At 45.1% G+C, this 22436-nt stretch overlaps 1 protein-coding gene across 3 annotated transcripts in view; it reads right to left on the bottom strand.

Annotated features, from left to right (window-relative positions):
• Positions 1-5425: 5425 nt before the first annotated feature.
• The window catches only part of ACAN (aggrecan), an 82310-nt gene continuing 65299 nt past the window's right edge, over positions 5426-22436 (bottom strand). For 2 of the 3 annotated variants that reach the window (XM_077918901.1, XM_028705913.2), the window contains 6 exons: positions 20707-20820; positions 14008-14166; positions 13151-13233; positions 11726-11870; positions 9031-9213; positions 5426-6216 (listed from right to left, as the gene is read on the bottom strand). In XM_077918901.1, the coding sequence (XP_077775027.1) occupies positions 6128-6216; positions 9031-9213; positions 11726-11870; positions 13151-13233; positions 14008-14166; positions 20707-20820 (773 nt within the window). In that variant the 3' untranslated portion in view covers positions 5426-6127. The remainder of the gene's footprint in view (positions 6217-9030; positions 9214-11725; positions 11871-13150; positions 13234-14007; positions 14167-20706; positions 20821-22436) is intronic. The other variant, XM_077918902.1, reaches the window with a different exon arrangement.

Consider the following 22436-nt stretch of genomic DNA (forward strand, 5'->3'; position numbering starts at 1 on the left):
AGCCCATGCTTACCTTTGCACAGCATATCAAAGAACTCTCTGCTTAAATATTTAATTAAAATCCAGCTCCCAACTCATGTAATGAATTCTAAAAAGTTTTCCTGCGGTTTGTTTGCCTCCTCCTTCTCCGGTAATAATGAAGCAAGCCTGACAGGGACATGTAAGTAATGAGCTGTGCAAAGACACAATGATGCTTAAGGCAGACAACCCAATGGGCACACTGCTCTTTTTGTCCATTCATGTGGCGCACATGGGCCATAGACTCTGATGGAACCCCGAAAGAGGCAGTTGAGATAGCTGAGATGCACGTTTCCTTTATGGTAAAGGTAAAAAAAGGTAAAGGACCCCTGGACAGTTAAGTCCAGTCAAAGGCGACTCTGGGGTTGCGGCACTCATCTTGCTTTCAGGAGCTGGCATTTGGCCAGCATGTGGTCATGTGGCCAGCATGACTAAACTGCTTTTGGTGTGACGGAACACCGTGACAGAAACCAGAGCGCACAGAAATGCCGTTTACCTTCCCACTGCAGCAGTACCTATTTATCTACAGTGGTACCTCAGGTTAAGTACTTAATTCGTTCCGGAGGTCCATTCTTAACCTGAAACTGTTCTTAACCTGAAGCACCACTTTAGCTAACGGGGCCTCCCGCTGCTGCCGCGCCACCGGAGCATAATTTCTGTTCTCATCCTGAAGCAAAGTTCTTAACCCGAGGTACTATTTCTGAGTTAGCGGAGTCTGTAACCTGAAGCGTATGTAACCTGAAGCGTATGTAACCCGAGGTACCACTGTACTTGCACTGGGACGCAGGTGGTGCTGTGGTCTACACCACTGAGCCTCTTGTGCTTGCTGATCAGGAGGTTGACGGTTCGAATCCCCGAGATGGGGTGAGCTCCCGTTGCTCTGTCCCAGCTTCTGCCAACCTAACAGTTGCCTTTCTGACAGAGCTAGGAATGCAGGAATCTGTCAATTTTGGTTTCTCTCTGTTTCTCCTTTTTCAAGTATCACATTAGTTTGAATTAAAAAGAAAAAAACATCCTCATGAAAATTCACCAGCATTTTACTGCGAATTTCTGTGAATTTCTCCTAATACCCACATTTTTCTATGTAATTTTGCAAAGCAATTTCCCACAATACAATGCATGTCTCTATGTTACTGTCACTAATATATGCCTTTTAAAGTGTGTATTACCCTAGTGTATACATTTTTGGACACATTGCTTGACTTGAGACCTGCATTGCAAAATTCATGCAGATGGCTTTCTGCATTGCTTTGAAAGCTGCAAATTTGGTAGGATTGCCATTAAATGTACACTGAGTCAAATTTGTCCCCACAAAAGATAGCAGGAGACTGCTTTGGGCAGTTACAAAAGTTGGGGAAACAGCAAAGGCCCAGCTGAACTGCTTATGACAGTACAGTGGTACTTCGGGTTAAGTACTTAATTCATTCCGGAGGTCTGTACTTAACCTGAAACTGTTCTTAACCTGAAGCACCACTTTAGGTAATGGGGCCTCCTGCTGCCGCCGTGCCGCCGGAACATGATTTCTGTTCTCATTCTGAAGCAAAGTTCTTAACCTGAAGCACTATTTCTGGGTTAGCGGAGTCTGTAACCTGAAGCGTATGTAACCCGAGGTACCACTGTACTTATGACATCTGCCGTGCTTGAACAGACAATATGCCTGTATGTTTGCCCATCTTAATACAGGGTCATATCTCAGCAGCAGATCACTTATTTTGCCTGAAGGAGGATCTAAGATTATTCCCTGACACCTCCAGTTACTTATTCATTTCACATTTATTTGCTTATGCATTTACGAATCACCTTTCATATAAATTTTGAGATGATATGCAATAAAACAACTAAAATAGGTTAAAAAAGCAATACAACTAAACACAACTCCTATCAGACTCCCAGCCAGCATGCCCAGTGGTCTGGAATGGTGTGAGTTGTAGTCTAGCTACATGTGCCTGATCCCTCATGTAAGGGGTTAAAAGGCCCCAGGAAGGAAGTCACATGAAGCACATCTTCCTGGGATCCTGGAGAGCTTCTGCCAGTCAGAGTAGGCAGTACTAAGCTGGGTGGAGAATTATTCTGACCTGACAAAAAGCAGCTTCCTGTTTTCCTGCAGAGCAGCCCTGCATTGCTTGAGACTGGGAGTGCCTTGGCCTGATCAATACATAACTTTCTTTACAGTCCCTAAACTCCACCACTGTGCTTTTGACATAACCCCTTTGATCTGTAACGTGGCTTCTGATCTGCGACGATGTGTGCACAAGTGTTCCCAAATGCACAGACACACACAGAACACACACACACACACAGCATGCAACCAGCACCTCCGCAAGGATAAAATACAACAAACTTTTATTTTACAGGGTTCACAACAGCGCCAATAGCTGTTTTAATTTTGAATCTTGCATTTTATGCATAAGAGTTAAACACCCCCCACCCCTGGAAAAAAAAAGGAGGGAAGAAGGAAGAAGAAAATATTCTGGGTTGGGTTTCTTCCTACCTCTTTTTTTTTTTTTTTTTTTTTTTGCTTTTTACAGAAAACAAAAAAATCAGGCAAGCTCTTCTTTGCTTCATTCCACATCCCCCCACCCCCAGACCATTCCCACCCACCCCCCACTTTGAAAACAGAACACACATCAAAAGCCAGGCTCCTACCAGCATCCTTGAGACATTGGCGAGTCCATTTAAATTATTGTAAAAATGACCAGTTTTCTCTTTGTTTTCAATAATTATTACCATTATGCTTTTTAAAAAATATATATAAATAGGTGCAGGGAACTCAGGTGCCCGGCACGGTCCCCCTTGAGAGAACGCCATCTCAGGATGGGAGCTGCTTTTCCATATGTCCTGGTTGGGGGGGGGGTAGGAAACAGCCATGGTGAGGGGACACAGGCTTATGAAGTTGCGTTATAGATATATTTCTATGTCCTCTACTTGCATCTTTAAGATGCACTCAGGAAAGCAGGGAGAAGACGGCCGAAGAAACAAACCCATGATGTTGTCAGCTGAGTGACTCTGTGGCTCAAATTATACGCAGGCCAGAGGGGGCTCAGCCCCCTTACCGTTTTGTGCCAGCTCCTGAACACCTGTTTTTTGTGGTTTTTTTTAGAAAGCTATGGCAAGCGGGGTGGGATGTTTGTATCACGATTTGGCTAAAAGTCAAGGATGGACTTTGTAGACTTCACGAAGGACACCACAACCTTCCTGCCCCCCTCTGCATAATTCAAGCATTACTCTGACAGGGGAAATAAGCCAATGAAATGACTGGTAGCAGGTTCGGAACAAACAGAGGGAAGTGAAACCCACCTCACAAGGTTTTTGTGAGGATAAAACGGCATGGACCCTTATCCGCTATCCTGAGCTGCTTAGTAAAGGTAAAGGTAAAGGGACCCCTGACCATTAGGTCCAGTCGTGACCGACTCTGGGGTTGCGGCGCTCATCTTGCTTTATTGGCTGAGGAAGCCAGCGTACAGCTTCCGGGTCATGTGGCCAGCATGACTAAGCTGCTTCTGGCGAACCAGAGTAGTGCATGGAAACGCCACTTACCTTTCTGCCGGAGCAGTACCTGTTTATCTACTTGCACTTTGATGTGCTTTTGAACTGCTAGGTTGGCAGGAGCAGGGACTGAGCAATGGGAGCTCACCCCGTCGTGGGGATTCGAACCGCCGACCTTCTGATCGGCAAGTCCTAGGCTCTGTGGTTTAACCCACAGTGCCACCCATGTCCCTTGAGCTGCTTAGAGACAGGGGTTAAATGTGAAGTAGCCATTGTCTGTATCCCGTGTTCTCAGTCCCAGTGCAAGGGCGAGCTTTAATTCAGCACAACTGGGTTAGCTCAGATAGCAGAGCATAAGACTCTTAATCTCAGGGTCGTGGATTTGAGCCCCACATTGGGCAAAGGATTCCTGTGCTGCATGGGGTTGGACTAGATGGTGTCCCTTCCAACTCTGTATGTCTTCCACTGCAGGAAACAGTTGCACAACCAGAAACTCAATTGTGCAACAGATTGCACAATCTATTCTGCAGCAAAGCTACCAGCCACTTGCTGGTGCATTCTCTCGCACAACACAACGTCCTGCTGGGACAAAACATTTCTCCAGAGGAACAAGTTGGTCACTAATTGGCTTTAATTTAGCTCTGCATTGGATACTGCCCCACATATTTGCATGAAGAGATGCATATAATTCATGGACCTGCTCATCATCCAGAATAAATTTGACTAAGCTTTGGGTGTTATTTCCCCCAATTTTTTATTAGATTAGACAGTTTTATGGGGCAGATGACAATCATGGTAGCTAAAAATGAGGGGGAGCCTCAATAGGCAGAGGAAGTCTATCTTTGGTTACCGATGCTGAGGATGCTATCATGCTTTGAACTGAAACTGAAGGGCCATGGCTCAGCGGGAGAACATCCGCTTTGAGTGCAGAAGGCCCAGGGAAAGCCCTGGGTTGAAATCTTCGAAAGCTGTTCCTGCCAGTCAGTGTAGACCAGCCTGGATAGCTCAGTTGGTTAGAGCATGGTGCTGATAATGTCAAGGTTGCAAGTTCATTCCCTTTATCGAACTGCATATTCCTGCATCTCTGGTGGTTGGATCAAGATGATCCTCAGGGTCCCTTTCAACTCTATGAGTCTATGCTTGTACCAGAGTTTCCCAAACTTGGGTCTCCAGCTGCTGTTGAATTACAACTCCCATCACCCCTAGTTAGCTGGACCAGTGGTCACGGATGATGGGAATCGTAGTACCCAAAACAGCTAGAGACCCAAGTTTGGGTAACTCTGATATAGACAATGCTGTGCTTGATGGACCTATGGCCCACCTGGGTACAACAGCTTCCTGTGCCCTGCTTAAGAACTTCGCAACAGCATTTGACTTGAGCTAGGAAGCTAATACAGATGACCACTGACCAACATGGGAACTGACCACAAGTTGCACCTCTGTAACTTCTTGTCAAGTATTGTTTCAACTACACTTTTCTTTCAACAAAATTCTGGGGAACAAAGAGTGTGGCCCAATGATCAACACCTTGACAGGATGATACAGACGAGCAGCTTACAAAGTGGTTACATTCATTCACACAGCGGCTGAAAACAGATATTGCCTCTGTGCATTCAGCATGTTGGGACTTGGGGGGGAATCTCTGGAACGACCCACTAAGGTTGATTCATAGGTGTATATATGAAGCTGGCTTGCCGATTGTCAGTAACAAGACCTGAATTTTGTTGCTCCAGTCATTTACTCTCTCATTTCCTTCACACAACTTTAGAGATAAAATAAAATAAAATTGGAGGGGAGGAGAAATTGGCCGAGAGTAGCTGGAAACTGACAAGAACTAACACAGCCTCAGAGGTCCAGCTTTTAACACTGCCCTTTGTTCTTTATATGAATGCCACTCTGGCTGGTCTGATGTTCTGGTTAATTTCAGCCTCCACACATTATTTTACATTTTGCATTTATTTAAAAGAATTGACATTTCCAAACGAGCAATGGCTGTTTCCCCCACCTCCCTGGGAGAGGCAGAAATCCTCTTTTTCATTCCTTTCTCATTGAAAAGATTCAGCCCATTTGATCTCTCTCTCTGTCTGTCTGTCTGTCTCTCTCTCTCTCTCTCTCGATTTACACATTCCCAGTGGCTCTCTCTGAACCCTACAAGGCAAGCTGCAACAGTGGGAAGAAGCTGAGTGGGACAGGGAAGGAGAAACACAACGGCTTACAAAAGAAAAAGAAAAAGAGAGAGTCTTGTCCACCCTGCAGATTAAATAATTACATGGCCTGTGAATAAAACCAGGACCTCCCCCACAAAAAAATAGCAAATCTTCTTTATTATTTAACTTAACCCTCACCCTCTTGCGACCCTCTCCATCCCCTTCCCCGAAAAGGCACAAAGATAATTGGATCCAGACGGTTAGTAAAAAAAAAAAAGCTTTTGCTTTGCTGTTTTGCAAAAGTTTCTCTCTCTGTCTCTCTCTTTTTACATATGCACATGGTGGATTTTTCTTTAATATATTTTCCCCCTTATATAACAACAACAAAAAAGCAACAAGAAGAAATCGAATCTGTTAATATAACTGTTCCATAAAATCTCTCTCTCTCTCTCTTATCTCCTCTCTCTGTCTCTTCTTTAATGGGTGGGTCTCTGCGCCATTCCTCCATTGGTCCTTGATCGAGTCCTTGCACTCCTCTTATGTAGTCTGTGCTTGTAGGTGGAGGCTGTGGGAGGGGAAGAAGAAGGAGGAGAAGAAGAAAAGGCACCTTGTTACCTAGGGATGGAGGTTACAGAGGCCCTGTTTGTCCTCAGCTGGCTTGACCAAACGCCTCTCTCCCTCTTGCTCTCTGGAAAAACACTGCCGAGGCTGTAGCATGTTGTTTCTCCGGCTGGCCGTGCTGAACGTGCCATGGCGCCAGCATTCTCACCATAGCACAATCGGGCCTTCTCTCACCTCCGGTGCTCTGGGACCCAATGAACCAGCTGGGTGGGTTTGCCCCCCTGTAGGACACTTTGTCGCAGGCTCTGTCCCTTCCACCTAACACTAAGGGGAAAGAGATTTGAGGGTGCCACAGAAGACAACTCTGCTACTGTCTGTCGTGGAGTGGCGTGGGGTGAGGGAATAAAGTCTGCCCTTTCCAATAACGGTTGATAGGCCGAGACATCGCCAGCCCATGAGGCAGACTCTCTGACATTGCTCCCTGTTCAAGGAGCCATAGCTGGAGAAGAGAGCTTTCTCTTTGCGGAGGAGGAATCCAGAAAAAAAAAAAATTGCCCAAGAGACGTTGGTGCCTGAGGACAAAATTCAAAACAACCTCTGCCCTGTGACAATTTTTTTTTAAAGCAAGCTACTTCATTGACAATGGGCTCCTCCAGATGGCCTTTTTTTAGCCTTCTGATTTGCTGGCACAAAGTGTACACAGAGCTAAGAGCCTGCTGAGCCACACCTGTAAAAGGTAAAGGTAAATGACCCCTGGACGGTTAAGTCCACTCAAAGGTGACTATGGGGTTGCAGCGCTCATCTCGCTTTCAGGCCGAAAGAGCCAGTGTTTGTCCACAGAAAGCTTTCTGGGTCATGTGGCCAGCAGGACTAAACCATTTCTGGTGCAATGGAACATCGTGATGAGTGCCAGAGCGCATGGAAATGCCATTTACCTTCCTGCTGCAGTGGTACCTATTTATCTACTTGCACTGGTGTGCTTTCAAACGTCTAAGTTGGCCAGAGCTGGGACAGAGCAACAGGAGCTCACTCTGTCACGGGGATTTGAACCGCTGACCTTCTGACCAGCAAGCCCAAGAGGCTCAGTAGTTTAGACCACAGCGCCACCATGTCATGGGTAGCCAATGTGATACCCTCCAGATGTTGGTGAACTCCAACTCCCATCAGTCCAAATCAGCATGGCCAATGGTCAGGGATGGTGGGCATTGTAGTCAACAACATCTGACTACCTCTGATGGTGGGATGTTGGTATTTTCAACCAATGCAAGAGTGCCCCCAGACAGCCCAAGGGTCAGAGGTGGTGCGGTGTGTAGGTTAAATCTGGAGAAGGGAAGGTTATTGGTTGTATTCAATGCCAGCCCAACTCAGAGCAGACCCATTAAAGTTAAACAACATAACCAACTTAGGCACATTCATTTCAATGGGCCTACTTGCAGTAAGACTTAATTGGCTACAAGCCTATATTTTCCAAACATGCCCCCAATCCTGGATCTATTTAGTATTTCTTTTCCCCAAATACTTTACATTCAGGAAGAGGGATGGGTAAATCTGTAAATTTCAGTTCTCATCTCCCCCATCTGAAGTTTGGTTTCCAGATTTCCCCAACAGTTTGTGATTATTATTTTTTAAAGTCATCATGAAAATGCCCAGCATTTCTCTTATATTTTGCATGCAATTCTGTCTTAATACACACATTTTTCTGCAAGCCATTTTCTCGCTATATAATGCATTTTTTGCATATCTTCAGGAAAAGGCACATTTTTATGCACATTTAGCCTAACGTGCACTTTTTCCTACTCATCACTTGGTTGGCGAACTGCATCGTAACATTAGGAGAGGTGTGGATTTCAAAGTACAGTGGTTTTGATTTGTGTATCGTGTCAGGAAGTGTGAATTAGGGAGGTCCCCATTAAAATGCAAACTGAATTTCTCCCCCATCCCTAGTCAGGATCCTTAAAGGAAAACCCATAGTTAAGTTGATTCCCAAACCTTTTATTAGCCAATTGAAAGGGTGGCATGGGAGCTGCCGTCTAGCTGCCTCTCCTCTACCCCTGCAAATCTTATCCCTGCCCTCTGTCTGTTCACAAGCCAGAGAACTCAAAGACTTACAGAGAGTCTGCTGAGCACAGCATGTTGGCCAAGAAGGACTTGCCAGCTGTTGGCATCGCTATGGAATGAAGCGTCCCCCAAGCTGAATATCCAGCTGGCCCTTGTGAGCCAGCTCTGCTTGGGAGAGGGATAGACCTGGAGTCCTTGTCAGACTGAGCTTTAACTAAGAGCATCATTGTCACACATGAGGAAGCTTCAGCCAGCCTCTCCCTTGCTGTGGGTGTGAACTGTCTGATCATTCCTAATTAGGAAGAAGCAGCTAGGGAATAATACTTTGGTGTACCAGAGAGCATTCTGGTCCGGTGTAGGCATTGCATTCATGAAGGCCTTTCCAGTATAGCTGTGCATTTGCACAAAATTTGGTCATCACCCTCCATCTTTCTAGTGCAATTATCTCATCGCTTTTCTAACCACAAAAAGTCCAATGAGAAAAGCGATGGGAAATTTCCCCTGGAAAGTGTGGGTCAACTACTGGCTGGCAAAGGTCGATGGACTGCATACACACGCCATCTGTCTAACTCAAATGGGAGCTGGATAAACTCTTCCAAACTCTCTGTCCCTGGGAGTTTTGAGACTGACTATTTATTGAGCATTTGTGGTGATACATCCGCACAAAACTTGCATGGAGGTTACACAGAAACACAGGAAGCTGTCTTATACCGAATCAGGATATTGGTTTGCAGTACAAATAAGATAGACCACTACATACGGTCAATACAGGCTATCCGTGGCTCTTCCCAGTGCCCGTTGGGTTGACACCGGATGGTGGGCAGATGGCGCTGAATGTAGCCCTGATTGCACTGGTACCGCACCATGGAGTTGATCTCGTAGCGGTCTTTCTTCTTTCCAAAGTGCCTGGCGTTCTCAACCACGGGTGGGTCTCCACAGGAAACTGGTGGAGGAAAAGAAAGCCTTCAAAGTTGCTTTCAGCACAAAGCCGCTCAGTGGCTGGTGTGATGCTCCTAACCTTATTCTTCTATCATCACAAGAACTTTTAATATTAATGTGTGACACCAGATTGCTAACCGGTTGATAGGATGCCTGCTGTGTCTCTGTATGATTTACTGCTCTGGTTTTCACTTTACACCATCAGCATCCAATTTGATTGTCTAATTCTGCTCTGCCTCTCCATTGGTGTGATTGTAACATTCAGACACTCTTGATACAGATATGCAGCAGAATCAGTCACCTGAGTTCAGAGAAGGACGTCTGTCGAGGCCACTCAGTACCTGTCTCCCTACAGTCAGGAGTCATCTACAGAACAGTCACTCGTTTTTCTCGTTTTTCCAGTTTTAAGTTCAGTTTCTCCACATTTAATTGTGTCCGTTTTTCACAGCCCTAATGTAAATTTATGCACATTCTAGTGCAAATTTCTTCTAACACACACACACACACACACACAATTTTGTATGCAATCTTGCATACAAATAGCTTACACATTTCTGCAAAACAATTTCCCCCTAATTTAACACGCTTTTGTATGTCCTTTTCACAAATATATCTGTGCATATATTTATGCACATTACTTGGCTGGAGAAGTAAATTGCAGAATTCAGGTACAGTAAGTGCAAATTTCAAAGGATGGCTGCGCTTTGGCTCCCACGTTCTTTTGAAAACTGCAAATTTGGTAAATTCTCCTTTAGAGGCACACAGAATTGAGCTCCTCCTCCATCCCTGCTCACGTAGCAGTGCAGGCGGATGTTCTGAGTGCAGAGAGTTCTTCTGCTTACACAACCTGAAAGCACATCTTTTTGAAGGTTAAGAGTGAAGCAAACGTTGAAGTTTGGTTCAGGAAAAAAGTGTGCTTCAATTTTATTTTTTTTAAATGGGGTTGGGGAACTAGATTAGAAACAGAGATCTTGGGGGATTTGCAAGTATGAGATGCTGGTCCCGTCCTTAAAATGCCGCTGGTGTTCTCTGCACTTATTGGGCTCAGGAGCAGATTCTCTGAAAATTTATCCTTGCTCTGACTTTTGGTTCCATGCAGGAATGGGGATTCCATACTAAAGCCTTTGTCCGCTGTTTGGTCTATGAGACCTTCAGACGCCAAGGTTGCTAAGAGCCTTCTGTTGCCTGGTCCATGAGTCAGGCTTAGTGGCTGCAGAGGGCCATCTTTTTTTTTAATGTGGCAGGCAGGATTAGAGCTATAAACAACTGGTTAACTAGCATCTAGAGAAGTGGGGGGAATCTGATTCAGGCCACATTTAAAGGTAAACTACTTAATTTTCACTTCCTGAAACGACGTGCAAAGTGGAACTCAGCCGAACTTTGAAATTCACACACCTATGAATTTTGCAACGCAGTTCTCCAACACAAAACACGCTTTAACTCTGAGTAGGTCACTTCCACCTAGAGTAGCTTTATCGAAGAAAAGAAAGCCCTGGCAGATTTCTGCCATTTGAGGGACTGAATGGTCCAATCGCACAACATGTTTCCTGCCCTCCCACTTCTCTTGTGTGAGTCCCTGACCCTATGAGGAAAATTTACCATATTTTTCGCTCTATAAGATGCACCTTTCCCCTCCTAAAAAGTAAGGGGAAATGTGTGTGCGTCTTATGGAGCGGATGCAGGCGGGAGGCTCTGCGCTCCCTTTAAAGAGCCGCACACACACTCCGTGCTCTTTAAAGGGAGCGCTGCTCTTGGGGGAGCCTTAGCCAAGCACAGCCTTTCACGGGCAGGGGATAAAGGCTCCCCTTGCCCGGGAGAGGCTGTGCGCGGCCAAGCAAGAAGCCAGGACAGCGAGCGGGATCGCTGCGCTGCAATCCCGCTGGCTCTCCGGGCTTCTGGCTTAGCCGCGGGAAGCCTCCGCAGGGCAGCCTTCATCTCGCTGCCCTGTGGAGGCTTTGCGCGGCTATCCCTGGCTTTTGTGGAAGATGCTCAGGATGCTTTGCGTTGCTTTTTTATTTCTTGTTTTCCTCACCTAAAAACTAGGTGCGTCTTATGGTCCGGTGCATCTAATAGAGTGAAAAATACGGTAATTCAGGAAAGGGGAACATGTGGCTGATGTTGCTAGACTGATGCCCCACCCCCTTGGAAATTAGCCTTAAAATTGCTTCAAAGGGGCTGATGGAAGCTGAAATCTAATTGCATCTGGGGTTGGAAACACGTTTCCCATATCTGATTTAATTACTAAAATTCTTTCACACGGTAGACTTGCAGATCTCCCAAGTCACACACATGACTGCAGGTGCGGCGAACCTTTGGCTCCCTAGATGTTGTGGAATTACAACTCCCATCACCCTTGGTCATTGGCCATGTTTGCTGGGGAACTGTTGGAAATTGGAGTTAAGCAACCTCTGGATGGCCAAAGGTTTCTCCACACCTGTACAAATGCCCTTGGGAGGAGTTGCTATCTCGCCCTTCCTTGCCCCATAGGGCTCTCGCTGCCAGGAATCCAGCCTTACCTGTTCCTTTCTTGCACGTGAACGGGAGATGGTAGTTGCAGGGGACGTCGTTCCACTCTCCCTTCTCATGCCAGATCATCACAACACAATCTTCTCCTTTGGCAAAGAAATTATCGGGTTGGTTGGGCCGCCAGTTCTCGTATTGCTGCGAGAGATGAGAACGAAGCTGGTATTGGAACTTAGACAGCGAAGACAGTTGGGGAGGCTTTTCCTTAGGGTCTAATAAGACCCAATGGTGGAGAAAATGGCCATCAGATCACCCATTTTTGTTTTGTTTTTGCAGGGTCCCCCAAGTGAGGGTGGGGCCATAATCCTGAAAAGTGAGGGGCTTATTGTCCCCAGACTTTTCTGCTCTAAATTCACACCCACTCCTTCAAAGTCGTTATTTGCTCTGCAGGCAGTGGAATCTGGCCCAGCCGGGCAAATGGGGCATTGTTACACCAGCCTCTGTCTGGCTTTAGCCAGCCCCACCTGCCTGCCTTCTTATTACCATTCCAGAGGCTGGCACTGCCTGCCAGGTTCCTTACCCTTAGTTTTGATGTTGCTCCTTGTAGAAGGGAAGGGGACAAAATGAAGATTAGTTGCTGCACCTTCTATTGTCTCTAGCGCTGCCTCTTGCTGGCTCTAGCTCCACCTACTGGTGGCCTCCCTGCCTTCCACCCTACTAGTCACAATGAGCACCAGCCACTACCACTTATTGCAGGCATACACAACCTTGGCTCTCCAGATGTTTTGGGACTACAACTCCCATGATCCCTAGCTAACAGGACCAGTGGTCAGGGATGATGGTAATTGTAGTCCCAAAACATCTGGAGGGCTGAGGTTGCCTAAGCCTCGCTTATACCTGTATATGCCCAACTCCTTATGGGTCACTTGGCAGCTCTGAAGGGCAAGTGGTCAAAGCCCCAATCAAACCTGCAGCCAGCCCTAACTCTGGTCACAAGCACACCATGTATCTAAAGCACTATGATACCACTTCAAACAGTCAGGACTTCCACCAAAGAATTCTGGGAGCTGTAGTTTGTTGTTAGGAGACTTCTATTCCCCTCACAGAGCTCCAGTTCCCAGAGTGGTTTAACAACCAATCTTTCTTTGCAGAGAACTCTGGGAATTGGAGCTCAGCAAGGAAAACAGAGGTCTCCTAACAACTGTCAGAATCCCTTAAACTACAATTTCCAGTTGGGGAAGCCATGACTGTTTAAAGTGATATCAGAGTGCTTTAAATGTGTTGTGATAATGTTGCCTCTGTCTCTTGTCCTTTCCCACTAAACAAAGAAGCCCCTTTCACTCTTGGGCACAAGGGGCAAAAATAAATAAAGCCAAGAATTGTATTTCCTTGTGAGGAAGGAAGCTCTTATGCTGAAATGTTTTGCCGCAGCCCAGGATCATTCACTGAAAACCATGTCCTTCTGGAATGTAACTCACAAGGGCGTGTCCATCAGACCAGCGGAAGTCATCCTCAACTGCTCTGTCACTAAGGCCAATCCACTGGTAGTCTTGAGCGTTGTCTAGAAAGGAGAGACAGAGAGAGCATAAAGATTAGAAAGTTAGTCAGTAACTTCCTGCTGAAATCCTGAAAATTTTTACACCACAAATGTTCCACCCTTTCCTTTTGCCCTGCTTTTGTTGTGCCTGGGTGCTCTTCCAGACAGGTAAGGTAAAAAGGTAAAGGACCCCTGGATGGTTAAGTCCAGTCAAAGGCGACTATGGGGCTGTGGCACTCATCTCTCTTTCAGGCTGAGGGTGTGGGCGTTTGTCCACAGACAGCTTTCCAGGTCATGTGGCCAGCATGACTAAACTGCTTCTGGCGCAACAGCACACCATGACAGAAGTCAGAGCATATGGAAATGCCGTTTACATTCCTGCTGCAGTGGTACCTATTTATCTACTTGCACTGGGGTGCTTTTGAACTGCTGGGACAGAGCAATGGGAGCTCACCCCATCACAGGGATTCGAACCTGCCGACCTTCCGATCAGCAAGCCCAGGAGACTCAGTGGTCTTGACCACAGCGCCACCCGCAATAATATGACAACTGGGGAAGCATCATAAAATGACAAATAAAATGGAATGATGGATGGGTGGCCCAGTATAATTCTACCACTAATGCATTAATTGACTACACCACCACCCCACAACTCCTCCACAACCAATCTGGGATGACTGCAAATTGCAACGTTTTGATTCTACTTCTAAACTCAATAGGAATTTGTAGTTTCTTGTTCAGCCAATGCCACCTGTTTGGAAAGTGCAACCTACATACTCCTCAAATCACCACACTTACTGTTCACAAACTCCTGCTCTTCGGGAGTGATGATACTGCTCAGGTGAGACTGATGGTCTCGGCAGAGGTTCTCAGCATCCACCCACGTGTGCTTTTCTTCAAAGTGCTTGTAACAGTTGCCTTGGAATTTGGTCCAGCCTGCTTCACATTCTGCCAGATCTGGAGAGAAATAAGAGGGAATGCATGTGAACAAGAAGCAAAGGTTCTTGAACAACTCAGGACCAGGTTACCTGAAATAATGCCTGCCCTATATGGATATAAAATTTACAGCATGTTATAGTTTAAGAGGAAATTATATGAAAATGATGTATTGTCGGTATCTAACACCGAGTAAAGTGACAAAATGTATAAATCTACCGTATTTTTCACTCCACAAGACACACCTTTTCCCTCCTAAAAGGTAAGGGGAAATGTGGATGCGTCTTATGGAGCGAATGGCGCTGCGCAGAGAGGGAGAGCTGTGCAGCGCCCCTTCAGCGACGCGCCTGTCCTGGCTTCTGGGATAACCGCGCACAGCCTTTTTGGGCAGCGGGAGCCTTCATCCCGCTGCCCTGAAGAGGCTTGGCGCGGTTATCCCAGAAGCCAGAACAGCCACACGGTATCCCAGAAACCAGATCCCTCTTGCTGTTCTGGCTTCTGGGATTCAGAATAATTGTTTCTTGTTTTCCTCCTCCCAAACCTAGGTGCGCCTTATGGTCTGGTGCGTCTTATGGAGTGAAAAATACAGTAAATCAAACAAGTGTTGGAAATATAAAGAGAAAGAATGTTCTTTTTAACATATGTGGTGGTCTTGTAGTAAGGTTACACCTTACTGGGAAATGATATACAATGAATTGAAAAGGATTTTCAAAATAACATTTGTAAAAAAAACCCAGAAGCTTTTCTTTTGGGAATTATAGGGACAGAACTACCTAAATTGTACAGAAATTTATTTACAGCGGCAAGAATGCTACTCGCCCAAAAGTGGAAAGAAGCAGAAGTCCCAGCAAAGGAAGAATGGATACAGAAACATATGGAATATGCAGAAATGGCGAAACTTACTGGAAGAAGAAGAAGAAATCATAACAAACTTTTTATAAAAGAATGGAAATGGTTTATTGAATATTTACAGATAAATTGCAAACAGATAGAAACATTGGCAGGATTATTGTAATAACCTGCAGTTTCATAAGAGTATATATATTTAAAGTAGATAATTAAATGAGCAAATGAAATGAATTTGGAGATGCAGAAGATATTAAAAAATAAATTTAAGGAACCGCAGAAAGAGGGGGAAGGAAGTCAAACTCTGAAATGTTAAATAGATTGTAAAACTAATGAAATGTATGAACTTGAAAAGTGTAAATAAAAACTAGAAGAAGAAGAAGAAGAAGAAGAAGAAGAAGAAGAAGAAGAAGAAGAAGAAGAAATACTGCCTGCCCTTGTAGAGACGCATAATATTACTCACGGCATCATACCCTACAGAATATCACAGGGCAGGGAACTAAAACAAGCATTTTTTGCCACTGTGGAATGGTCTTCTCTCTGACCTACAAGAAGCATCATCCAACAGTTGCTTCAGGTATCTTATCTTGAAAAGATGCATCCTTTTGACTCATAAGATTGGATCCTGCTCTTACTAGATTTCTGATTTTACCTGTATCTGCTTTTACCTGTTTCTTTTAAAACAATAATGCTGATTTATAGCTTTTATGTTATTTTTGTATACCACTTAGGGATTTTCAGATATTAAGTGGCTTAGAAATGCTTTTAAATACGTACACGCATATATCCAATAACTGCATATGCTTTAAAAATATGTGCACACATATTTATTTATTTAACAAAATGTATGTATCACTTCATTGGAAATAGAACCTCTAAGTAGTTTTTCAGAAACAGAACAAAGTCAAAATGGTCAAAGAACGACAATGTTAAAAATCATGTATTAAAAAAATATTAAAAAATAATAAATAATTAAAATAAACAGTTAAACTAAGCTAAAATTAAAATAAACAGCTAAACTAAAAATAGAAGATGATTACAACTCGTAGCAGCTTCTATGTTTCTAGGTAGGCTTGCCTGAAGAATGGTCCGTTTTCAACAAGGTCTGAAAAGGTTATGGCACATGCGCCTGACTGATGTCAATATGTAGGGAGTTCCGAAGTTTAGGTGCTGCTATACTAAAAGACTTCACAAGTGTGGAACAAGTATTATGTGGCACCTCTAATAGTGCCAGTTCTGCAGATCAAAGGAGTCAAGTGAGTGTATTTGGAATAAGGTAATCCCCTTGATTTTATTCTGTGAGACCCCTGGGTAAAGGGTGGTATATAAATTCAATACAGTGGTACCTCGGGTTAAGTACTTAATTCGTTCCAGAGGTCCGTTCTTAACCTGAAACTGTTCTTAACCTGAAGCACCACTTTAGCTAATGGGGCCTCCTGCTGCTGCCATGCCGCTGGAGGCCGATTTCTGTTCTCATCCTGAAGCAAAGTTCTTAACCTGAAGCACTATTTCTGGGTTAGCAGAGTGATGTAACCTGAAGCGTATGTAACCCGAGGTACCACTGTAAATCAAATAAATAATAAAAGAAACAAACAAACTAGTCCCAAACTGTTAAGCGCTTTATATGCAGATAGCAAAAACCTTGAACTTTGCCTAATGACAAAATGGCAGCCCCATGCAAATCTCTGAGCAGGGTTTCACTCCTGAAAGCAACTGCAATTTCTGGCTACATAGGCAGAACGAGCCAGTTACCCTCAGGCAGCTGATTTTGGGCGTCGTGGAAGGACAGCAAAAGGTTAGCTATTTAATTTATTATTGTTGCATTTTCACTGCCAGGCAGGGAAGAGAGGCGCTTGTGGGATTTTCTCTCTCTTCTGCTTAGGTGCCAAAATAACTTGACCAGCTTTGGGTATTATGTATGTTGACTTGGAAGGGGAGCCCATTTGCTGCTCCACCTCAGAGAAGAAAATGCCTTCTGCCCGCCGTTTAGACGCCTATGTCGCACTTTGCTGTGATGCACAGTTGTCCTCTCAGACAAGAAGAGTTATTGACTTCCCTGTTGAGGAGGCTCCCTACAGTGCTGAGCAAAATTTCGAAAGCCCATTAAAGGACACCACAGTGTGCCAAAGAGACAAGGGGAGAATGGAAGAGCCTTTTAAGACTGCCAAAATGGAAGCAGGGCAACATGGTCAGTCGCTTGTATTCAAGAAGCTGAGCTTGAGGGAGAAGGGAAGTTTTCTGAGATAAATTGTGAGCAGGTAAAGAAATCGCTGCAAGACTGTGTTAGGCCCTAAAAAAATAATAATTGGGGCCAGATTCACACTGTAAGTTTAAAGCACTGTGATATCAGTTTAAACAGCCATGGCTTGGAGCTGTGGTCAACAGATAATACATATCTAGCTTTGTTATAAATGTAAATATGTTTTGTGTTGTGTTGGATCACTCCGATGATCAAAAGTTGGAGAATGTTCACTATGAGGAAAGCAAAAGTGTTAGGGGCTTTTTTGTAGATTAGAAAAATGATGATTAAGAAAGGGGGAAATTACAAAATTACGAATTATATGTAGAACACCAATGGAGATAGCTTTTTCTCTCTGTTTTGTAATACTAGAAACTGGGTTAGGTAGGTGAACCTGCTTTCATGACCCTTAATCCACTGCAGTCCCCAGGGTTGTTTGGTGGAAGCCATGACTGTTTAAGGTGATATGATACTGCTTTAAATGTCTGGTGCAGATGGCATCTAGGACACAGTGAGCTGGAGCAGAACTTTAGGCTGATTTAAATATGCCTAACAGGGCAGTGGAAATCCATGGAGCATATTGTAAGAAGTAGGAGCCTCCTCAGTAGATTATGCTGGTCTAAACCACATAATCAGTAGATTTTGTGGTCTAAACCACAGAGCCTAGGGCTTGCTGATCAGAAGGTAGATCTCAGTAGATTATGCTGGTCTAAACCACATACCATAATCAGTAGATTATGTAGTCTAAACCACAGAGCCTAGGGCTTGCTGATCAGAAGGTTGGTGGTTTGAATCCCTGCAATGGGGTGAGCTCCCGTTGCTCAGTCCCTGCTCCTGCCAACCTAGCAGTTCGAAAGCACGTCAAAGTGCGAGTAGATAAATAGATACCGCTCCAGCAGGAAGGTAAATGGCGTTTCCGTGCACTGCTCTGGTTCGCCAGAAGCGGCTTAGTCATGCTGGCCACATGTACGCCGGCTCCCTTGGCCAATAAAGCGAGATGAGCGCCGCAACCCCAGAGTTGCCTGACATGTTCTCGAACTCTCCTAATATTTCTTGTTTGCCTGGAAGGAAGATACTGAATGTGCTAACCTGAATGTACAAAGGTAATATTTATATTCATTGTTCCTCCCACTTTGGTCCCTGGTCCCACCCACAACTTCCACACGGCCCCTCAGAAGATTTCCCAGAAGGAAATGTGGCCCTTGGGTTAAGAAAGCATCTCCCTCCTTGTTGTACACAGTCCATTTCTTTTCTGGCCCTGTTTGCCAAGGTAAACAGGCAAAAACCCTGCCTGGTTGTTTGTTGCTCTCAGCTTGTTCTGCAAGTAATGTGGGTGGGAGGAAGAAAGATGTAGGAGGCATCAGATGTGAATTCATCCTGCCTGCCTATTAGTGAGAAGATGGGATGGATGCTTTTACTTGAGGCTCCTAAGGGAAGTTCCATAGCCCAGCTCGAAAAGAAATATTCCTTCTTTCTCCCCAACAAGAAACTCATCCGTGTTGGCACATGGACTGGTATCATGTTTTCCTTGCTGCTGGAGTATTCCCCATGAGGAAAAGCTAAAGTATGGAACTTATAAACAAACTGGGGTGGTGGTGATGGTAGGAATAACCAGAATTTATACCATTATGAAAACAGTCGAGAAAACTGGTTGGCTTTGTTTGAGGGAGCTTCCAGGTAACCCATTTACTGGGCATTCACCCTGCTTTGCTTGCAAGGAGGCTAGATGGGGTTGCCTGTTTAAGGAGCATTCATTCTGATTCTGTTTGTCGGGAGGATTGGATGTGGCTGCATCAAAGCAAATATCATCCCAGGGCATTTCCCCATCCCAAAGAATGCAGTCATTTTGGGAGTTTGTTGCACAAGACCACCCACTCAAACATAATTTTGCAACCATAATTTGCTGGGACACGGGTGGTGCTGTGGGTTAAACCACAGAGCCTAGGGCTTGCCAATCAGAAGGTCGGCGGTTCGAATCCCCGCGACGGGGTGAGCTCCCGTTGCTCGGTCCCTGCTCCTGCCAACCTAGCAGTTTGAAAGCACGTCAGAGTGCAAGTAGATAAATAGGTACCACTCTGGCGGGAAGGTAAACAGCGTTTCCGTGCGCTGCTCTGGTTCGCCAGAAGCAGCTTAGTCATGCTGGCCACATGACCCAGAAGCTGTACGCCGGCTCCCTCGGCCAATAAAGCGAGATGAGTGCTGCAACCCCAGAGTAGGTCAGGGGTCCCTTTACCTAATTTGCTGATATGTGATTGAATTCCATCTGAAAAGTGATGGTCTGGAAGTGCCCCCCCACCCCAAAAAAGGTAATGCTGAAGGCTAGTTAGGGGGATGCACAGCGGGCCCTTGTGCCACATACAGTTTTGTCAACCAACAGAAGGATGAAGGACAAACGGTCTACTGCTACTGCCACAAATAGCATTTGTCTCCTGAAGCAGTTATCTCACTCAGCCTAATGGTAGGGCCGTCTCCCTTAATGTAGCACTCCCTCCACTTCTGCCCTCCAGAAATGAATCCACTCATTCATAGGAAGAAAGTGAAGGGATACATTTAGACACACAACTAAGGGGGTTAAAGTTGCAGAGGTAAGGCAACATATTTGACCTTTCCCCAATTGCACCTCAGATTTCAGCCTCCTTTTCTTTCTTCTACACATTTCAGTAGGGTCCAGTAGGTTTGAGTCAGACCTCCATAATCCCACCCTGTGTTTTTGGAACGATGCTGGAAGTGTGACGTAAGCTTGGGCATTTAAGAATGTGACCAAGAGAAAGAATGTTGGGAACTTCCCAGCGAAGGCTTCCTTTGGTTTCTAAGTGTGACTAAGAGAATACCCAGGAGTCTTAAGAGTTATAAAAAAGGGAAAGACAGAAACCACCTATGGAAATTCCTTGCCATACACAAGATAAATATAGGCTGGTAATCAAAGAAACCAGATTTCCTTGTGGCAAAAACGAACAATTCCTTCTATTACTAACACGCAAGTTTCAGGTGCTGTCGATTATGTACGTAGCGAAAAATGACACCAGCATGAGCTCGCAAGAGAGATCCATCAGCTTAAGGGAAAACGCCAAAGTTTGCAGACATATGAGCAAACAAAAACCGGCAAAAAAAAAAAAACTTCTAGTGGGAGGGAATCCCAGGCAAGCTCAGAGAGGTCTGAGCATGCTCAGTGGTCATGGTATGCAGATTAGATATTTGGCAGGGCAATGAGAAAACACTGAGTGGAGGTGGGGAGGCTGGAGTCCTGAACGTCAGCAGCACTCCATACTGCAATGTTCTGTTGCAGTTTCTACTGGGGTTTTTTTATTATAGTTATTAAAGAGTTAGATGAGGATGGGATGGGTGTGTGTGTGTGTGTGTGTGTGTGTGTGTGTGTGTGTGTGACAGAGAGGATGTCTCCCCACACCTCCCAACCCAGGGGAGAGAGAAGGGATGCTGTTAGTACGGTTAGCTGAAGCCAGGCAGGCAGAGCGTACCAACGTCACAGAGGTCCCCTCCGTAGCTGGGAAGGCATAAGCATTTGAAAGTGTGGATGCCATCGATGCAGGTAGCTCCATTCAGACAGGGGCTGGAGTGGCACTCATCAATGTCTGCAAGAAATCAAGGGCTGCCATTAGGACTCAGGCTCTGGAAAGAGGTCCGTCAGCAGGAGAAAGGCTTTCCTTGCTTGTCTTGCAGGGCAGGGCAGGAAGAATGAATGAATGGTTTGGGGAGGCAATGGGTAAAACTCGGAAGCGGGCAGCAGCTTTCGCCTTAGAACGGTCACCGCCAAAGAAGCAGAAGAGGAACGGGGAATGGGAAGGGCAGGCTAGGATGTGATAGGAGGGCTTCCCTTTTGCTTACCAACAGGGACGACAGATCAACCACAGAGGCAAACGACTGCTTGCATTTGGGAGAAAGGAAGGCAGCTTAGTACTTTGATGGGGAGGCACTCAAGATGCATAAGATTGTGATGGGCTACCCAGGACATAGACATGCTCGTAAAGGAGAGAGGATAAAAGAAAATTTTGGGTCATTTTTGTGATGAGAGGACCTAAATGGAAAAGCGAACCCTTAGACCAAAGTCAGGAAAGGGAGCTTCATATGTTTGCAAAGTTATTTAATTGTATTAGTGAGCCACTGTTGTTTTTCTCCTTTAGGCCCACAAGTAAAAAAAACAACAACCCTCTAATTCCAGATACTTTTTATTTTATATAACAAATGCTGGAAATTCAGAGGAGGGCAATGTGGTTATGTAACGTTCCTAAAGGACAGGATGAGAGGTTTCTCTGTCACCTTTGTTATACAGCAAATTTTGAAAGTGCCCCTCTTTACCCTGCCTGTTGACACTTAAGGTTTGTTTTGTTAGGACCCACCATGTTTCCGTGTCTGCAAGTTGTTTTAAACTGTTTTTAATATTTTGTTTTAATTGTTGTAACTCTGGGGACCTTAAGGTGAAGGACAGTTAAATGACGACGACGATGATGATATGATATTGTTACAGTGGTACCTCGCAAGACGAATGCCTCACAAGACAAAAAACTCGCAAGACGAAAGGGTTTTTGGTTTTTTGAGTTGCTTCGCAAGACGATTTTCCCTATGGGCTTGTTTCGCAAGACGGAAACGTCTTGCAAGTTTGTTTCCTTTTTCTTAACACCGTTAATACAGTTGCGACTTGACTTCGAGGAGCAACTCATAGAATGCGGTGTGGTAGCCTTTTTTTAGGTTTTTGAAGACTTTGGTGATTTTTGAAGCTTTTCCAAAACTTTTCCGAAACCGTGCTTCGCAAGACGAAAAAGATCGCAAGACGAAAAAAATCGCGGAACGAATTAATTTCGTCTTGCGAGGCACCACTGTATGTTCCTCAACGTGCAATGGCATGAGGCAAGATCTTAATTCACCTAGAGCAGAAAAACCCCACAATCTTAGCTTTGCCCCCTCCCAAGCTGGTAAGCTCTATAGGTCTTGGTGTTTCAGGCTATCAATCAATGAAAAGGAGCCCCAGTTTTTCCAAGTCTTTTTAGCACACCCTGCAAAATCAATTATTGCCATGACTTTCTGTCGTCTGCTTCATTTGGACATCTCCGCTTGTGGCTTTCTCACCCCTCTGGTCACCTAGCTATCATTCGGTAGAGCCTGAGACAATCTCTGGGTCGTGGGTTTGAGCCCTGAATTAGACAAAAGATTCCTGCTTTGGACTAGGTGACCCTCATAGTCCCTTCCAGCT

The sequence above is a fragment of the Podarcis muralis genome, chromosome 14 (assembly GCF_964188315.1).
Source record: "Podarcis muralis chromosome 14, rPodMur119.hap1.1, whole genome shotgun sequence".
NCBI classification, from domain to species: domain Eukaryota; kingdom Metazoa; phylum Chordata; class Lepidosauria; order Squamata; family Lacertidae; genus Podarcis; species Podarcis muralis.